Genomic DNA, 21,347 nt, shown 5'->3' on the forward strand with positions numbered 1-21,347 from the left:
AATAATGTATAGGATCATTGAAATTCACATGGTCACCCACTGAAGGATCTGAAGTTCTTTGTCAAAGTTGATTTTATATGTTCGACTTGTTTTCTTAGAAAATTAATTACAAAGTCGTCCATAATAAAAATGAATGTAGAATCTCTCATGTTTCTTGAACAAATTCAAAGAGACATATGTGGATCATTAACAATGTCATGTGGACCATTTAAACATTTTATAATGTTGATTGATGCATCAACACGTAGGTCACATGTAAGCTTGTTGTCAACATGAAATGTTACGTTTGCATGGCTTTTAGCCCAAACTATTAAATTGAAGCTCATTTTCCTAATTATCCTATTAAAATGATAAGGTTAGATATGCTGGAGAATTTTACTTCTAAATCCTTCAATAATTAGAGTCAATCAATTGGGATAGTTTTGGAACATCCAGTTGCTCATGTACATACTCAAAATGAGCTGGCAGAGTCGTCAATTAAGTGGTTACAGTTAACAGTTAGACCCTTATTCATGAGGTCAAAATTGTCTTCATCAGCATTGGAGCATGTGCATGCAACGACTCTAATTCGTCTTAAACATAGCGCTTACCATAAATTTTTTTTATTACAATTGGTCTTTGGAAGACAACCAAATATTTCTCATTTAAAGGTATTTGGTTGTGCGGTGTATGTCCCGATACTTCTTCCTTAAAGAACTAAAATGGGTCCACAAAGGAGATTGAAAATTTACATTGGTTTTGAGTCTCCCTCAATTATTAAGTACCTTGAACCAATGACCGGTGATCAATTCTTTTCTAGGTACTTGGAATGTCATTTTGATAAGACAATCTTTCCGGTATTAGGGGGAGAAGATAAGGAGATTAAAAGAAAAGATATTAAATGGAACGCAACATTTATGTCTTTTATGGATCCACTGACAAATGGTAGTGAACATGAAATTCAACGAATCATACCTTTGCAAAGTGTTGCGAATAAGCTATTAGGTGAGTATATATATACCAAAAAGGTCACAAAATCACATATTCCAGCTAAAAATATTTCAGCTCATTTAAAAATTCCTGAAGCGATTCTTTATCAATCAAAGGCATTTGAGTCACAGATATGCCAGAAGCGTGGTAGACCACTTGGCTCTAAAGATGCAAATCCTAGAAAGAAAATGGAGCATTTCGTCTCAATCAATCATAACGCTAATGTGACCACTAGTAATGTCTCTGAGAATAAAATTCCTAAAATGGTTTTATATCAAGACTCCAAACGTAATGAGCAAGATCTTAAAGATAGTTACGAGATGTCTATCAATTATGCTCACAACAATTTAAGTTGGTATCGAAAGAAAATTGAAATAAATGAGATTTTTGCCTATTCTATAGCCGTTAAAATCATGGATGAAAATGAAAATGATCCTCAAACTATGAAGGAATATCGACACTTTAAATGATTTTGGAAAACGACAATACAAGATGAGCTTGACTCGCTAAATAAGTGATGTTTAACTCAACACCAAAAGGTGTCAAGCGAGTTGGCTATAAGTGGTTGTTTGAAGTTGTAAGGTACAAAGCTAGACTTATGGCACAATGCTTTACTCAAAAATCAAAAATTGATTATACTGAAACGTATTCACGTGTAATAGATGCAACCACACTTAGATTCTTAATCAATATATCAGTAATTGAACAACTCCAAATGCAGCTCATGGATGTGGTAACTGTAAATCTGTATGGGTCATTGGATACAGATATCTACATGAGAATCCCATAAGGATTGCCCGAAGCATTAAAGTCAAAGCTCCGTCATATGTACTCCATTAAATTGAAAATGTCATTGTATGGACTTAAACAATCAGGACATATGTAGTACAATCATCTTAGTGAGTACTTAATAAAGAACGGATTTTGTTATAATCAAATAAGTTCCTGTTTATTCATAAAGAGGACAGAGTCGGGATTCGTAATCTTAGTTGTGTATGTTGATGATTTGAATATCATTGAATCTCCTGAAAAAATTCGACAAGCAATTGATTACTTAAAAAGTGAGTTTGAGATGAAAAATTTAGGTACTATATAGTATTGTCTGCAGTTCGAACATACTAAGGCTTTTCATTTATCAAACGAACTATATAGAAAATGTGCTTAAACATTTTCATATAAACAACACTCATCCATTTAGTACACCTATGGCAGTTCGGTCACTCAATGTTAACAAGGATCCATTTTGTTCTCCAGCATACAATGATTAGATTTTGGATCCAAAAGTACCACATCTCTGTGCAATTGGTACATTGATATATCTTACTATTAATACCTGACCAACTATAGCATTTTCAGTTAATCTACTAGCAAGATATAGCCAAACACTAACAAAGAGACACTAAAATAGTGTCAAACACATTCTGAGATATTTACGTGGAACAAGTGACATGGGACTATATTTTGAACGGCATGAGAATGCCAAAGTAACCAATTTAGTTGGCTATTCAACTGTGGGTTGTCTGTCTGATCCACATAAAGCTATATCTCAATCTGGATATTTATTCATGTATGGTGAATGATATTTCATGCCATTCAATAAAACAAACTTCGGTAGCCACCTCATCAAATCATGCAGAGTTAATTGCATTGCATGAGGTTGGGCATAAATGTGTATGGCTCAAATAATTGATACATAATATATATCGTAAATTATGTGGACTAGAATTAATCGAGGAAAAGTCTCATACTAATATATGAAGACAATGCAGCGTGCATCGCCTAAATCAAGAATGGCAATATTAAAGGTGATAGAACCAAGCACATATCACCAAAATTTTTCTCCACCTCACGAGCTTCAAGTGGAAGGAAAGGTTGATGTTAAACAGATTCCTTTAAGTCAAATTTTGCAGATTTATTTACGAATGCATTACCAACAAAAATGTTCAAATAACTCGTACATAATATTGGCATGCGACATCTGAAATATATCTGTTTGAATTGATGGGGAGATTATACAATTGTACTCTTTTCGACCCTTAGCCTTGATTTTTGTCCCATTGAATTTTTTCAGACAGGTTTTTAATGAGGCAGAAGGTATATAATAAGAGGTATATTCAAGGGGGTATTGTAAATACATGTATATATAAATACATACACCTCTTGGTATTCCGTCATAGTATATATAACTTTTTGTATCCCCATAATGTTTCGTAATTATAATATTTATTAGTATAGTTTCTAACCACAATTTTGATGGTTTTTAAATGCCACTATATGTAATTTATTTATAAAGAAGCTTTTGGAAGAATAAGAAAAGAGATTTGGATAGAATACATATACTATTTTTTTATATATATAATTAGGAGTGATAGGTTAATAAACTTAAAATTTATCTAAGTTTACAAAAGTTTTGCAATTGAAATGCGATTTAGGAAGTATCACAATCATCCAAAAAGTACAATTATATTAGGGTTAATTACAGTTAGACTACTTTAAGAATAAGAAATTATATTTTTCCCCAAGAAAATTTTAGAATCATACTTAATTACACTTTTTTCAAACATTCATTATTTACATCTAACCCCCTTTCACTTGGATTTGAATGAAAAATATTGATTTGGTAAAAAAATTATATAAATTTTTAATTTTATCCCTCTAATTTACATTTTCACATAATAATTTGTAATTATAAAAAAAATATGATACTGTTAACCTTACTTCGTACATATCTATATATATATATATATATATATCATATTTTTTCCTTTATAAGTACAAAATATACATAAGAATGTTAAATAAAGAAAAAAAAACTTTATATAATTTTTTTTTATTTTTGGCGTCATCATTTGCAGATCAAACCTCAAAGGAAGGGACCGGACCAAGCGCAAATGAAGAATTTTCGAAAGAGGTGTAATTATAATTTCAAAATTTTTTTGAGAAAAAAGTATAGTTTAAAATTTTTAAAGGGAGTGTAAATATAATTAATCCTTATATTTATTATGTGATTAATTCTGTTCAACAAACCTAATCCGGATACAAGATTTACCGATTCTAATATGGTCAACAACAGTCAACTAGTTATTCTTTGTGCCCATGATGCAAGACATCCTAATATTTTTGGATCGAGTTTGATTAAATTTGAACTAATTATATTATAAATATAAAACACTTATTGTATGATTGTTATACATTTTTAAAAAATTAAATAATCAATCATATAATAAATATATCATATTTATTATGTGATTAATTTAATTGGGATAAACCATTTCGCCAAATGCAAGATTAATCCCATGATGACTAAATCCAACAACTAATGAGCCTGTACTAGTTGAGTACATTTTGATTCACATAAATTAGCCTTAGTACTCCGATAAATTAACGCCAATAAATTTAAATGTATTTTTGTTTCTATAACTTATGTTATTTGGTATTTTAGTCCTTTAATTTTTTAGGGTATTATTTGGAAAAAGTATTATTTTAGTCCGCTAAGTATGTCTAATTTTAATTTTAATTCGATAACTATGTCCAGTTTTGTTTAGATCTAGTAACTCACGAAATTGCTTACTTTTAGTCCTTTGATAGATTTTCGGACAATTTTACCCCTATGCAACTTTTGAAAGGCAGTTTAGTCCATATGCACTCATAGGGGTAAAATTGTCCGAAAATCTGCCATAGGACTAAAAGTAAGCAATTTCGTAAGTTACTGGACCTAAACAAAAATGGACATAGTTATCGGACTAAAATAAGTAAGCAATTTCGTAAGTTACTGGACCTAAACAAAAATGGACATAGTTATCGGACTAAAATTAAAATTACGCATACTTAACGGACTAAAATAATACTTTTCCCGTATTATTTTGATATTTCATCTTTTTAACTTTTACTACTTCAATCCTTTTGTTCGTCGGAGTTCACCATCATCGACGAGAAGGTGAACTTCAGTGAAAAAGACCAAAATTATGAAAATTAAACAAGATTAAAATACTATTCTAAAATTAAGTTAATGGACATAGATACGGGTAGAAAATGTGCTAATAGGAACAAAAGCTCCGATTTACATGCATTGTTTTTTATAAGAATGGTGATCAACTCCAACGAAAAAAATAACTAAAATCAAAAGAATTTAAAAAATGTAAGACCAAAATACTACTCTAAAAAGTTAAAGAAGGAACGTCAAATGATCTAAGTTACAAGATAAAAAAACACTAATATATATATATATATATATATATTGCCTTTTAAGATTTTATTATTTGATTCCACATTTTTACAAAGAATAAAAACTAATAAGATAAGTAACCAATAAAATTGGACCAAAAAATTCAAGAACATTAATTTCATATCCCTTTAGCTTCATTCAATGAATTATCTGGTGAAGAAAATTCTTGGCGTCCAACAAACTCGCAGAAGAATAATGAAAATAATTACTAATTAAATATAAAGTACGTGAGTTTGACTAAGTTTATGTTTATAAATAATTAACTACCTTCTTATATATAAGCTATTAATTAAGATTTAATGGCTTAAAAGAGATTTTTGGATCAACTATATACGTATAAGATTTGATCTTATTTTAATTAAAAGAACTTAAGACTAAGATGTCCAAATAATTAGGGGTGAATAGCAATTTACCTCCTGTGATATTAAAAATGACCTCACTTTTTAAAATAAAGCAATTTACCTCCTTATACAGAGAAGTAAATTGCTTCATTTTAAAAAACATAGGGGGGTAAATTATCCTATTTTAAAAAATATAGAGAGGTAAATCATTATTTATTTTTTTATAAGGGGATAATTTACTCATTTGCGATATCACAAGGAGTTGCTTATATTTTTCCGAACTAATTAGTGATAGCAAATTAAGTTGTAACTTAATTATCATTTGCATGATACTTTAATTTGTTCGATCGGGAAAAATAAATTTATAAAGTTATGAGACTTTAATTTCAAACATAAGGACACAAACTTGTCCGTTGATATATAAATATATATATATATATATATATATATATTTGACTTCTTTAGAACCACATATTTTGTTAGATTTTTGGTTGCCAGCATCAAATGATGGAGTTGTTTTATATACATCTTTAGTTTAGGGTTGAAAGAGAGGTTCTCTTGCATGGCTATCAATAATAGTGCTCATGATTATCACTATAATAATTAATTTATTTATTCATCTTTTTCTCTTTTGATCTTCACCAAAATTTAAAAAAATAATTAGAAAAGTAGTCAAAGGGTTAGATTTTATATATGGGCTTTACAAATTTTGCCAAATAAAAGATTCTTCTTTTTTTTTTATAATTAATTCAAAGGTTATGGCAAATGCATGCACACATTGATCTAGGGTACCATATCAATATTATTTTATTAGGGTTCTTGGGATTACTTGTTCTTTTTAGGAAGAATAATAAGAATATCCACATAATAGAATCTGGGGTTCATTATTAAAGATCTCATGATTGTGGTCCATAAGTTTGGAAATGATTGAACATGAATATTGAACTTGTTGATACATTAATAATTTAATTGTTTAGATTAATTATATGTAGAACCTTTTTAAAATGCAATATTCCTCTTTTTTAAAATAAAAGAAAATCAAAGTACACTTACATGATACCCCGTTTTAGTACTCTTTATTTACAACTATACTCTTACTATTAGGGATTGAATAAAAAATGCAGACGTCGTAAAAAATTTACATAAACTTTGAACTTCACTCCTTTTGTTGATGCCCATAAAATGAGCTGGTCGAAAGAGACAGCTTAAAAGAAATAAATATCGCACGAGCACCTAAAAGAATAGATGGCCCAATAAACCTTAAAGGGTGCATGCCTGCAGGAAGCCTAATTTGAATAAGGGCCTAGGGTGTGTCGAGAAGCCCAATTCAAGTAGAGTCCCCAAAGAATCAAACAGAAAATGCCCATGAAGTAATTAAATTAGCCCAAAACATCCAACGGCCCAAATATAAGAAGGCCATTAGGTCCACAGAGAAATTTAGTAGTCTGTAATCCCCTATTCAAGGTAGAAGCTATATCACGTGGCGTCCACGGTGATTTAGGTGGCATCCGCGTAGGACCTCTGAACCTATATTCGAAGGCCCACAAAATCAGATAAGGACCATCCACCCTAGTGGGGACATATGGTGCCTTTAGCTAAATAATATCTATTTGCAAAGGGGTAAACATAATATACATAAATTAAAAGAGTATAACGTAGTGAAATTGTTCCCAAATTATTGCCATTGAACAAAACAAACGATTGGAAAACACTAATCACACTGTCAATAATTTATACAAAGTGTTGAATTAGATATAGAATTAAAAGTTTATATATTTTTTTTATTTGAAGTCAATATTTTCTGTTGAAACTCTGAAAAGAGGATACATTTATAAATGAAAAATTCTCAAATGGGTGCAAAGTGTAATTTCAAAAGTTTTTGGGAGAAAGTATAATTACACAATATAAAAAGGGTCTAAATATAATTAATTTACTATTGATAATTTGTAGATTCTACTAAATCGTGTGAACAAAGCCGCGCAAATCCATCCACGAAAGCCGAATTCAAGATTATAATTCGAGCCCAAGATCCTCACCAGCTAATAGCCTATTGGGCTTGGGGTTGGAAATATCAAAGTAATATACAATTCAAGTCGTGGATATGATCCATGACATGAAGTTACCGGGTCGTGGGTCCGATCCGTGTCTTGGTAATTGTAAAAAAAAATAATTTTTAAGTCGAATTGTGGATCACATTCGCGACTCGACATACTTATATTATATATTTTAAATAAATTATATTTATATAATTTTTTTAATATTATTTAAATAATTAATCGTAAGTTATGTCGTGGGAACTTTTTTTTGTTATCCAAATCGAATTTGATCGAATAAAATTAATTATACTGTAATAGATTGTTTTTCTTTTTTTTTTTTTTACCCAAATCAGGCCTTATCAAACCAAATCGATCACACGACAAAAGTGATACGATTGATCATATTTTTTGAATTGTAAATTAATTACATAACAAATATATTGCACTTATTATATAATTGATTTCAAACTGAAGTAAGAATAATTCAGAATTCATTCATTGTTTGATATTTTCACACTCAATTTATTAGAAAAAACTCTTAGAACTTACTATATGTTTTTTCCATTTCATTTATTTTCTTGTGTAATGTTACTTTCTACCTTTTAATATGCATTTACTAATATCAGAATAAATATGGCTTTGTTATAGTTAATTATTACAATTAAAAGCAAAAATATTATAATGAGTCATTATTTCTATAAGTAAAATTAAAATATTAATTTTAATTAAAATTATAAAAAATATTTTCATAAGTAAAATTATTGCGAAAGGTAAAAACTATAGTAAAAAATTAAATTTTTGTATTAATTTTGCTTGACCATAATAATAATATTGATTTGATATTATTTTTAAGTTATGGTGATTTATAGTATTGAGAATAATTTTTTTTCAGTGTAATATATAATGCTTATTTAAATGTCTTTTTAATGGTTCTTTAACATTTTTTTATTGCAATACCCTTTGATTAAACACAAACCTAACTTAGAGGATAATTAGATTATTAATTTTATTAGAAAAAGTCTGTAATTTATTTTTACTTTTGATCTCATTAATTACGAGATTCTCACTTTTGTTTCCTTAATTTGTAAAAAGTAGCAATTTTGATCCAACGACACCTTCTTGTTAGATGTTTAACAGAAAAGACCACGTCGCCATTAAGTGCTTGGAACTAAAAGTATAACTTTTTAAAAGTTATGGAACCAAAAGTGAGAATTCTGTAATATATGGGACCAAAAGTGTAAAGACTCTAAAAATTGTCATGCGCCAAGCACGTGGTATTTTTTGTCAAAATATATAACGAAAAGATGTTCCATGACGAATAGTGCTACTTTTCAAATGTTACAGAAACAAACTTGGGAATTTCGTAATCAATGGGACCAATTAAAAGTGAAAAAGTTCTAAGTTACGGGACGAAAAATGTCACTTTTCCATTTTATTAAATTGTTATTAAAATATTAAAATTTGATATTTCTCCTTCCTAATAGTTTGAACTTTTAGATGATGAGATTACTTAACATAGTATCAGAATTACGTCAAATAAAAAATTTTGAATTCGAATCTCATCATTTATTTATAAAAAAAATATTTTATTTATAGAATTTGCACATAAAAAAATATGTTAAGATATTAATATCAAATAATTTTTCAGTTACGAGGAGATGTATTCAAATATTAAATTATGTAATATTTTGATTTATATTTTCTGCATGCATTATAGTCAAACATCTGTCACTCTATGCTTCCACGCGTCCGTATTCCCTACTGCTTAAGTACACATCCTACCTCCCATTGCATTTCCTCTCACACACACCGGAGTCGCGCCGTCCCCATGGCGGAGCAACCCCACGACCAGCGCCCCACCGACGTCATCAAGAGCTACCTCCCCGAAAAGGGTCCCTCCACCTCTCAAGTCCTCGCCGTCGTGACCCTCTTCCCCCTCGGCGCCGTCCTCCTCTGCCTAGCCGGTCTCATTCTTACCGGGACCATCATCGGCCTCGCCGTCGCCACCCCGCTCTTCGTCATCTTCAGCCCCATCTTGGTCCCCGCCGCCCTAACCATCGCCCTAGCCGTCACCGGTTTCTTGACCTCCGGAGCTTTCGGCATCACCGCCCTGTCCTCGATTTCGTGGTTGCTGAACTACGTTAGGCGAATGCGGGGGAGCTTGCCAGAGCAGCTGGATCATGCACGGCGGCGCGTGCAGGAGACGGTGGGCCAGAAGACAAGGGAGGCGGGGCAGAGAAGCCAAGATGTAATAAGACCGTGAGGTTTTTGGATATTAGATGTTGGTTAATTTGTGTGTTTAATGTATATATGAGGGGTTGAATAAGTTAATAAAATTGCGGATTTGGTACAATTTTTTTCTTGTTAATTGATGTATCCAGAGAAAAGCTATGGAAAATTCTTTCCTAATTTGATTTGATTGATTATTTGATTTGAACTGTATATCTTTACATTTGTTCTATATTGATTATTTTCGTTAATGGTATACTAATTATATTATAAATATATATTTTCGTTATAAGTGAATTAGCGTAGGTTAATACAGTGTTTATAATTTTGTTGTATTGGAGCTCGATATAAAATTAAAGTCATGTAATAATTATTGTTACATTTGAATAAATAAGACCACGTTGGGAGGTGGTAGAAAATTAGTCTCAAGATTTCATTTAGATTGCACTAAATGAAAATGACTTTTAAACCCTCACAAATTTGACTAAATAATAATAATAATAATAATAATAATAGTTTATCGTCTATTAAATTATTTAAATAATGATACAAAAGTAATTTGTTATCAAAAGCACATAGATATATTAAAATAAATACATATCTTGTTTCGACAATACATATAAGTTAAAAATAAATACATATCTTGTTTCGATAATACATATAAGTTAACACTTAATTAATTATACAGGATCTTTTTATCATTTATTTAGTTAAGGATAATCTTATCATTCATATACGATCCTCGAAGCGAATGAGGATGAGGCTCATTTGTTAGTCCACTAACAAGTTCAAGGGTCCAACGGAGTCAAAAGACTGGGGAAGGCTTCATGGACCTTTCTCCCGGCTATAGTCCAAGAAAATCAAAGCCCAAGAGAAGGACTTGCCCCTTGGAGACTCAGAGCGGTCAACACCTGACAACCAGCAAAGTAGTTGTCCAGGTGGACAGATATCATTCGAGCAGAACCTGACGAGGAGGATTAAGAGAGAGGACTACTCTGCTAAGGACTTTCAAATGGACTGGACTCCCTTAGACACCTTTATCCAACTGATCAGGAATCTAAGGGGGCCAACAACTTCCCCAACTCCCTTACCATTAGGGGACTTCGATTATAAAATCGGATTTGGCTTTCTCAACCAAGGGGGTGATTTTGTTAGGCATCCACAAGCAATTTCTACTATACACACCTATGTCATTCGTTATTTCCACCATAGCTTGCTATTCTCTATTCGTGTTCTCTTTTTCTATATTATTATTTCAATATTACGTATTGATTTAGGTTTTGGAGTGCTAACATATTTTTATATGTCTCCATATTTTAAAGCTTGCAAAGAATTTGGCCGACCAATGAGCTCAAATCTATAAGTTATTCTACACGTGCACTTTTTCCACGCATCAAGTGGCATCGTTTATGGGAATATAGAACTAAGATGTGAAAACTAATGGAAGCTCCAAACAACAGCCTCAAGAAATAGAGGTTGTGGAGGTCACTGGGAATACTCAAGCTCTCCACGTAGTGACAGACACCTCATTAGCCCCTACTAGAGGACCAACGGTCGTAGGATCCCCTACAAAAGACAACACGTTGTCAAACACCTCATTAAGAGGTTGTCTCTAAGATTGATAGGGGCTATACAGGAGATTATTGCATCAGCAGCATGGGAACAATTGATAGCAGTGACACACATACCTGTAGCCTCTTTGGAGGCTGAGGTAGTCATTAAGAATGAGGCGCCCTAAGCCTAAAGGTCAGTGGCTCCCAAGAGGAGCAAGACTAGCCCCCAAAACTCCTAGAAAGAACTACACCTCAATAGATAACCCGCTTGGAGTGTTTACAGAAGGGATTTCATGACGTCCAACATCAAGTCATGGAGCATCATTGGAGAAACACCGTGGAGTCCCTTTAACTAAAGGGATCATGATGGACGAACTTTCTATGAACTGTTGGACTCCTGCCATTGCAGATTATGATAGCACCATAGATCCCCAAAAGCATTTGTCTCGTTTCAAGAACACGGCCCACTAGCACCATTACACGATGAGATCAAATATCGAGTTCCTGTCACCACTTTTGCAAGGGCTATCCAGCAATGGTTCAACCAATTGCTTCCAGACACGATTGGAAGTTTTCAAGAATTTCGATCTTTGTTCTTATATTAGTTTAATAGTAGCAGGAAGCACCGGAAGACGGATCTTCGCAATCCACCAGAGAGACATGGTGTCCTTGTAGGATTATCTTCATAGATTTAACCCAACCGCCTTGGAAGTGTCCTCTGCCCTTTGAAGAACTATCTTCACAGATTCAACATAGCAGCGCTGGAAGTGCCTTCTACCACTTCTAGGATGGGGACTTCTTCATATCTTTAGCCAAGAAGCCTGCCTCCAAATTCAATGACCTCCTGGCCAAGGAAACAAAATATATCAACATGGAGGATGTTCAAGCCTCCAAGAGAGAAGGACGTGCAGAAAAGCAGAAGGATTCCAAAGAGAACGCCTTCTCTAATAAACCAATGTCAAAGTTCCAAGATAAAAGTTCACCATTCAAAAAGGGGAACCCTGTTCACAGCCCTTTGAACACCCCTATCACTCAAGCACTCATGGCCGTGGAAGGCAAAAACCTGCTGGTTTGGCCTAAAACAGCTAGAGATGGTCCCACTTACTCCAAATCAAACAAATATTACTGCTTCCCTAATGACTATGGGCACACTACCAAGGAATACCGACATCTGAAGAATGAAATAGCACGACTCGTTCAAAATCAATATTTGTAAGAATTTGTGTGTCGAGAAAAATCTCATGGTACAAGCAAGAACAAGGCAAAGGAAAAATCCTGGAGAAACCTAGTCCAAATCCCCCCAAAAAGGAGACTCACAAGTCCTCGGTGCCTGGATGCTCCGAAAACCCTAACCCTCCTCAAAAAGAAGAAATACACATGATTGTTGGAGAACTTATAAAAGAAGGTTCACACAGAACCAAGAAGATGCAAATAATGGAGATAGAAAAGGTCGCCTCAGACGAGGTCTTAGATGTGGAGGAGGTGGAAGACAACCTGATCATCTAGTTTCGATACACTGAAAAAACCTGGTTGTTTGTCCCCCACAATGATGTCTTGGTCATTATGACCACCTTAGCCAATTATGAACAAATCGAATATTCACATATTCAGGCAGCTCCATTGATATCCTATTTAGCAAGGCATACGATCAAATGCAATTGGGGGATACCCTATTAGAAGTGGTATATACCTCACTATATGGTTTCGTAGTGGAGATTGTACGTTCTAAGGCATGATATCACTCCCACTCTTCTTGGGAACAGAGCCCTTTTGAAGAACTCGCCTTATAAGATTCTTGGTCGTAGATATCCCCTTAGGCGAACAACATAATTCTGGGAAGACCTACCCTCAACATGTTCCAAGCATTCGTATCCACTTTCATATGAAGATCAAATTCCTTATGTCCAGAAGAGTAGAGGAGGTCAAGGGGGACAAATTGTAGTCTAGCAAGTGTTCTATGGAAGCCATCCAAAAAGGACACAAAAAAAATCTTGAAAAATTGTCTAGAGAAGAATCTCGAAAGAGACAATAAAAGGATCCTATACTATTTAAGAAGGTCGGTCCTCACAAGGAAGATCCAACCAAAGTCCAACCAGCAGAAGAACTCCTCACCTTGGAATTGGTGCTTGGAGATCATGAAAAGACCATCCGTATTAAATCCAAATGGAAGAGCAGATTAAGGAATACCTATTCAAATATCCCCGAAGGAATATTGATATATTTGTATAGACCCCTCAAGATATGGAGGGGATAGATCCCAACATTATCACGGTGGTGGATAGATCCCAATATTATCACGCACCACCTCAACATAGATCCTAATGTGATGCCAACAAAGCAAAATAAGAAGCATTTCAAGCCTAAAAAGGATAAGATTATTAAGGTTGAAATTGACAAATTTCTGGCGACCACGCACATAAAAGAAATTCAATTTCCAAAGTGGTTGTCCAACATGGTGTTAGTCCCTAAACCTAGAAGTATTTTCGAAATTTTGACAAGGCTTGTCCAAAGGATTTCGGAGGGGATAGATCCCAACATTATCACGCACCACCTCAACATAGATCCTAATGTGAAGCCAACAAAGCAAAATAAGAGGCATTTCAAGCCTAAAAAGGATAAGATTATTAAGGTTGAAATCGACAAATTTCTGGCGACCACGCACATAAAAGAAATTCAATTTTCAAAGTGGTTATCCAACATGGTGTTAGTCCCTAAACCCAGAAGTATTTTTGAAATTTTGACAAGGCTTATCCAAAGGATTTCTACCCACTTCTAAGAATCGATCAAGTAGTGGACCCACTTCTTTGTATGACTTGTTAAGCATGATTGATGCCTCTTAAGGATACCATCAATATGTTGGCCCCTGAGAACCACAAAAGAGTCAACTTTTTTACCTTCGGTCGTACCTTCTGCTATATACGCATACCTTTTGGACTTAAAAATGCAGGTGCCATGTATCAACGCTTAGTGGATAAAATCTTTCGCTCATAAAGAGTAAAAAAGTAGAGTATCACATGATAGACTTGGAAGAAACGTTCGAGGTCCTAAGGAAGTACGAAACAAAGCTTAACTCAGCTAAATGCACGTTCGCGCTTTGAAGGGACGATTCCTATCCTTCATGTGACTGAGAGAACTCCCTCAAAAATCAAGACAATCCTGGACTTGAAGGCACCAGCCAATGTGCACGAGTACAACGACTGACGAGAAGAATAATGGCTCTCGGTCGTTTTATTTCCAAATCCTCTGAGAAAAACTTATGGGATTTAGTTTGTCAACACGTGTTTGAAGAACTCAAGAAATATTTGGCAAGACTCCCACTACTAGCCAAGCTATCCCCGTGGGATACATTACACATCTACGTCTCCACGACCCTTATGGCGGTCAGCTCGATCTTCCTTAGAGAGGAAGCAGGAAAACAAATGACATATACTATATAAGCAAAGTACTCAATGGAGCAAAAGAGCAAAACACGCCTTTGGAAAACAATGGCCTTTGCCTTGGTGATCACCGCACGAAGGTTGCATCCCTATTTTCTCTCACATCCCTTGGGCATAGATAAACCTCCCTCTGAAGCAGACTGTGAAAAAACTTGATATATCTGGTAGACTAATAAAGTGGGTTGTGGAATTGGACGAACATGATATTTTCTACCTACCTCGAACAGCTATCAAAGCACAAGTCTTAGCTGATTCAGCCCATCAGTTTATGAAAATGAACCTAGTAGCCTAAAAGAACTTTTATGGTCTAAATGAAAATCATGGCATGCAAGACAAAAGTTGTTAGAAAACGGCAGCTAGAAGACTAGGATATGAACACTTGTCAGTAGATCTTTAATTTTAATGTGTATTCAGCCTTAGCTTCATAAATGAAAAGGGACACCAAAAAATTTGCAGCAAAATCTCTTCCATCTTTCAATTCTGGAGTCTATCCCAGCTTGAATCGAAAAATTATAATTTTTAACTATATCATTTGGTACTTTTCATTTCAATCTCTTCTCCACCATATCACCTTCTGCTCCAAACTTTGAACTGAAATTTCAACTTCTTCAACCTTCTCTCGCGTCCCTCACAGCGATAGTGCAAGATGTTCGTTCCTCTATGAATTTTTGTGCGAGTTAACGATGGTTGCATTCCAACCTACGATGGCAAATCTCCCTAACTTTTCTTTCTCCTCACAGCCCACCCACTTCGTCTCCTCGGCACCCAATTCTCATTCAGCAATGCTAGTGAATCCCCACCGCCAAGTTCACGATTCATAACACCTTGCTGCATCTTAGTCCACCACCAGTCCGCCCCGCTCATTTTCGTTGCTCCCATTTGCTCCCCACAAACAACCAATCATCGAAGTTGGTCGCCTCTCGTCCTCTACTACCGCAAGAATGCCAGGTTGCCATAGCTACCCTTTCCCCCGCCATGAAGCGACTGTCACTAATCTCTCATATTATTGTGAGTAATTTATTGTAATGAGTATTTGTCCCACGTTGTTGTGAATTTATTGATCTAATGATGCATTCTCAATGTATTAATATTGCTGTAAATTATTAACTAGGATTATTGCATTTATTTTTACCTTAACTTTTCATTTTTCGTTCCTAATCTCTAGTAGACTATTTTTTCAATTTTTTTGAAGTAATTATGAAGGGGCATTTTGGTCCTTAAGTTAAAAGTTATTGGTACTCTCTTCTAAAATTTAGTGTAATTATACGTAAACTTTTTTTAGTTTAGTAAATTCCACTTAGTATATTTGACATTCGTTTCACCTAACAAATAGATCTTTCCCTTAGTTAAAATTCAGTGAATTTGCTCATATTATAAAAAAATAAAAATTCATAATTATTCCTAATTGACTTATTACAGATCAATAATATTTTCTGACCTAACTACTCTTATAAAGGTGAAAATATACTTCATCAGATGTATTAGCATATGAAGATGTATAAGGACAGTTTTTGGTAAGAAAAAGATATATTTGATTTAGAGTAAATTATGTTTGTCATCCAAACTATGCATGTTTTTATACATTGACATCTAAATTTTTTTGTGTATCAATTTGTCATCTCAATTTTGCCAAATTTACACTTTACCATATATGATTGATTTTTAGTTGATTTTTTTGTAGAAAAAATATCACATGTTGTGCATATGTGAAAAATATTACATCACGTAACTCTTAAACATCACATTTTTTTTGACAAAGACTTCGGTGAAAAAATAATTATAAATGGCAAAGTGTAAAATTTCATAAAGTTGAAATGGTAAGTAGGCACTAAAAAAAAGTTTAGATGCCAAAGTGTAAAAACGATCATAGTTCGGATGATAAAATATTATTAACCCCTTGATTTATATAAGTCAGCAATAAGCCAATTAGAGGTAAATATGAATTTTCACTATTTTTTTTATCAATATCAACAAATTTAATAAATTTTGACTAATCGAGAAATTTATTTATTTGATGAAAATAAACATCTATTAAATATAAATTTTCAAACAAGATGAGGTCTACGTATAATTATATAAAACTCATGGGAAAACGGTGTAATTATCCCAGGAACTAATGACAGGGAGATCTTTGCTCATGTTTTAAAATTAAGGGAAGGAAGAGCAAATAGCTATAATTGAGCGGAGGTTAATGTAATTTTTCCTTAATTTCTTACATGAGTTGCGGTTTCAAGGAGCAGGAGAAACAAACATAGCAAGAAGAAAGATCTCACTCAACGGACGCGGACAACTACTTCACCATTGATTCTTCTTTTGGTAAATTCCTTGCATACACCTCTACATACACGTATACGTATACGTATTTCCACAAACACACAGAGTTGACGCATGTATATGTAATAATAATGTGTATCTTGAATTGTTTTTCACAGTGATTATTCATCCATGGCAGGCGCTACGTCGGCGCTGTTTATTCTAGACATCAAGGGCCGGTGTTTGATCAGCCGCGATTATCGGGGGCAGGTCTCCGCCGCCCAGGTCGAGAAGTTCTTCTCTAAGCTCCTTGAGAAAGAGGTACATTTATCCACACACAAACATCGGTCTTGTGCCTGATTGAAAGCTTATCTAAATTTTCCGGTTCTTGAAAACGGGTTTCTCGCCTGATTAGCCTAGCAGAGGATTTATGGGTTATTGATCTCTTCAAAGATTTGAAATCTGTAGTTTGTTTTAATCTATGAAACAATATATACACATGTATCTGTGTTGTGTGTGAGTGAGTAACAGAGAATTGAGAAGAATGAAATATTCTTGGTAAAAAATGTAGTCTTGCAGCCACAAGAATAAGAATTCTAAGAGAAAATTGATGTCAGGTGTTGATTTCTTTGACTACAGAGGATTTAAGAGGAGGATGTCAGGAGTTGATTCCTTTAGAATGAAAATTATTGCTAAAATGAATATTTGCCCAGAAACAGTTGCAATCAAATGATGCATAAAGGTGAACACCGTGTCCTGCTTTATAATGTCATGTGAATCCTACTTTCTTACAGTATAGGAAATTGCAAGACAGATTGTGAGATTCATGTAAAAAACAAGGAACACAAGAGGATTTTTATGTCTTTTGAGAATGTTCCAACGTCCATGATTACTGAACATTCTCTTACTTGGATAGAGTTTCATATAACTACTTACAACTGTAGTTAGACTATAGAGAAATGTTGGGTTCGCCTCCACATTCCAACAATCTCATGATGCACATATAGAGAACTTGAGAGTCGTTATGTTTAACATTTCCAAGTTGGAACTAAGAATGACTTAGTCAGTTTTAGGGAAAGTTTTAGTTCTTTGACCTTGTTGTGATTGTACTTGATTTTGCTTTGTTGTAGGACGATATAGAGTCTCATGGCCCAGTTTGCTTTGAAAACGGCGTGAGCTACATGTTTATTCAACACAGTAATGTGTACTTGATGACTGCATCGAGGCAGAACTGCAACGTAGCTAGCCTCCTCTTCTTCCTGCATCGTGTTGTGGACGTAAGTTATCTTGGTAATGATTAAGGTTTCAGCATTACAGTTTGAGGTAATCACTTGCCTTCATTAGCAGGTTTTCAAGCATTATTTTGAAGAGCTGGAAGAGGAATCTCTTAGAGACAACTTTGTTGTAGTGGTAAGTACGAGAAATTGCTTCTTTAGCAATGCTAAATACTATGGTCTTTAAATGATCAAACTAATGATTTTGAAAAATGGCAGTATGAATTGCTAGACGAAATCATGGACTTTGGCTATCCTCAGTATACTGAAGCTAAGATACTTAGCGAGTTTATTAAGACGGATGCTTATAAAATGGAAGGCACACAGCGGCCTCCAATGGCTGTGACAAATGCAGTATCCTGGCGCAGTGAAGGCGTAGTTTACAGGACCAATGAAGTAGGGAAATTGATTTTCTTTTTCTTTTCTCTTTCTTTTGATTTTTGTGATCAAATTGGCCCTCTAATTCATTTATTACAGCATATGTTTTTGTTCCTATCAGGTGTTTCTTGATGTTGTGGAAAGTGTAAATATTCTTGTCAACAGCAACGGGCAAATAATCCGTTCCGAGGTCTATGGGGCGTTAAAAATGCGAACACGTCTCAGGTTCTTGGCTTATCATCTTTTCTGCACATACTTTGTGTTTTTTTATATCCATGGCATGACAACATAACATTTGTCTGCACAAGTTGCTCATGGGAATGGCTTGCATATGTAACTGTAAGAAATACTGGATGATTTCATTAGCATATGTTTGTCGTTCTGTTCCATCCCCTTGCAAATAGCTCATGGGAGCATTATATACAAATGTCGTACTGATAGCTCACCAATTATTCTCAACGAAAGGATCCTTCTGATGTTTCTTTCCACTTCAATATGGATAATTCATGTACTTCTGATGTCTTTCTCTTACAGTGGCATGCCAGAATGTAAGCTTGGCCTTAACGATAGGGTCCTGTTGGAGGCTCAAGATCGGGCAACAAAAGGAAAAGCCATTGATCTGGACGACGTTAAATTCCATCAGTAAGCTCTTCTGCTTGAAAAAATGGGATGCAATTACACTTTAGCATGAAATAAATCAAATCAATGACGGCCTTTACTAAAGTTAAAAACTTCTGTATGGAAACTAATTATATTCTCCTTTGGCCCTACTTTCAGATGTGTCCGCCTCGCTCGGTTTGAAAATGACCGTACAATCTCTTTCATACCCCCCGATGGATCATTTGATCTTATGACTTATAGACTCAGTACACAGGTACTGATTTTTGCTTAGCATTTATATAGCATATCCTAATATTTGATGTTAGATCGCATGAATCACAACCACCGGTTTAACTTCAACAGCTACCTCAACATTTTATAGTTCTTAATAATTTGACCTCTTAGGTAAAACCACTTATATGGGTGGAAGCTCTAGTTGAGAGGTATTCAAGAAGCCGCGTGGAGATGACTGTAAAAGCTAAAAGCCAGTTCAAGGAGCGAAGGTATACCTCTCTACTTTCCTCCTTTACAATTAGATTCCTCCCTAGTAATTTGTTTTTATGTGAATCACGTTTGTTTAGTTCCAACCAATCATATAACTAGTATTGTTATACTTGTCATGTGATTGGTCATTCTCCTCAAACTTTCCATATACAAGTGAATTACACTTTCCATGTGATTTGCTTGGAACTAGCCGAACCTAGTTCAAGTTAGAACTTCGTGAAGGGTGAAAAAAGTACTCCTTTTGGAATTTAGCTGACCTGTGTTGCTACTTTTATGTTGTATGTGTTGAAAACGGCCACCGATTCATACAGCACTGCGACAAATGTGACAATTGAGTTGCCTGTGCCATCTGATGCTACAAATCCTAGTATACGAACATCAATGGGAACTGCTAAATATGCTCCTGAAACAGATGCCCTATTATGGAAAATTAAATCGTTTCCTGGTAACAAGGTCAGGCTTCTTGGTAGAAAGCTTGTTGTCCGCTTCTCATAGCTTTACTCCGATGTATACTCTTATTCTCAAATTTAAATGATATGCAGGAGTATATGTTGAGGGCAGAGTTTAGACTTCCTTCTATAGTATCTGAGGATGCAGTGGCCGACAGAAAAGCTCCCATCCGTGTGAAATTTGAGATACCGTACTTCACTGTCTCCGGTATTCAGGTGTGCATCAACAATGGCTTTTCATGTTCATTTTTTTACTTGATGTTAAAAAATTCAACAACACCAATATCCTCAACTAGTTCACTATTGTTATCAGGAATAATTACAATAGAACAACTCGATTTTGAATAATTACACTGCATCAAGTGCTGTACTGCAGATTTATCCCCCAAAACATCAAATGGTCATGAGCAATCTGTAATGTTGAACCTGCAGTAGTCTTGGTGTAATTTTTCATATAGATGGATCTTTTTGTAATATATACAAACTTCTGCAACTATCTACTCAATTATCCCGATTGTTTAACAACAGAACTAACAAGAGATAAGTTAATAGAAAACATACATAATCCTTTGTGGGAAATAGAGATACTAGTCCTAAAATTGCTGGAGGCGTGTGATTAGTATAGTTCATGTCTTAAAAGAAGCATCTCATCCAGCTTATTTATGCTTGTGATGAAAATTATATAGCCCTTGTGCAAATAAGTCCATAGATCCCTGCTCTATTGCTGCAACTTGGTTCCTTAGATTGAATCGACGCTTTGTGACTATTATGTTTAATGAAATGTGGGTGCATGATTCTGGGATTGGACAGGTTCGTTACCTTAAGATTATTGAGAAAAGCGGGTATCAAGCACTTCCATGGGTGAGATACATAACAATGGCTGGCGACTACGAATTAAGGCTTATCTGAGTGTTGGAAAATGCTTCAGCAGCACAACATTGTGGTCTGGTCTGAATGTTTCCTTTCCACAAACCTGTTCTCAATGTACCTTGTCTTAACCTTGGTGCTCCAGATTCTTGCATTATGTTATCGGGAGTAGGAACCATTCTTTCGAATCTTTGAATAAATTCTTGCAATCTTTTCAGTTTACTTGAGTTGG

At 34.4% G+C, this 21,347-nt stretch overlaps 2 protein-coding genes across 6 annotated transcripts; both read left to right on the top strand.

The window, feature by feature from the left end:
* LOC105157251 (oleosin 18.2 kDa-like) lies at window positions 9,355–9,924 on the top strand. Its single transcript, XM_011073612.2, has one exon. The coding sequence runs from the start codon at window positions 9,400–9,402 to the stop codon at window positions 9,832–9,834; it is 435 nt and encodes a 144-aa protein (XP_011071914.1). The 5' UTR covers window positions 9,355–9,399; the 3' UTR covers window positions 9,835–9,924.
* Window positions 15,255–21,337, top strand: LOC105157252 (AP-1 complex subunit mu-2-like). 5 transcript variants are annotated; one of them, XM_011073613.2, is made up of 13 exons: window positions 15,255–15,798; window positions 17,025–17,106; window positions 17,223–17,364; window positions 18,174–18,320; window positions 18,391–18,453; window positions 18,537–18,713; window positions 18,817–18,920; window positions 19,230–19,337; window positions 19,473–19,569; window positions 19,701–19,798; window positions 20,111–20,252; window positions 20,342–20,464; window positions 21,059–21,337. In XM_011073613.2, exons 3-13 carry the CDS (start codon window positions 17,236–17,238, stop codon window positions 21,155–21,157), a joined length of 1,287 nt encoding a protein of 428 aa, XP_011071915.1. In that variant the 5' UTR covers window positions 15,255–15,798; window positions 17,025–17,106; window positions 17,223–17,235; the 3' UTR covers window positions 21,158–21,337. The 5 variants fall into 5 exon arrangements, with proteins under 5 accessions (XP_011071915.1, XP_011071916.1, XP_011071917.1 ...); XM_011073614.2 differs by having other exon boundaries at window positions 17,031–17,106; XM_011073615.2 differs by having other exon boundaries at window positions 15,256–15,798; window positions 17,243–17,364.

Source organism: Sesamum indicum, linkage group LG3 (genome assembly GCF_000512975.1).
Source record: "Sesamum indicum cultivar Zhongzhi No. 13 linkage group LG3, S_indicum_v1.0, whole genome shotgun sequence".
Taxonomy (NCBI): domain Eukaryota; kingdom Viridiplantae; phylum Streptophyta; class Magnoliopsida; order Lamiales; family Pedaliaceae; genus Sesamum; species Sesamum indicum.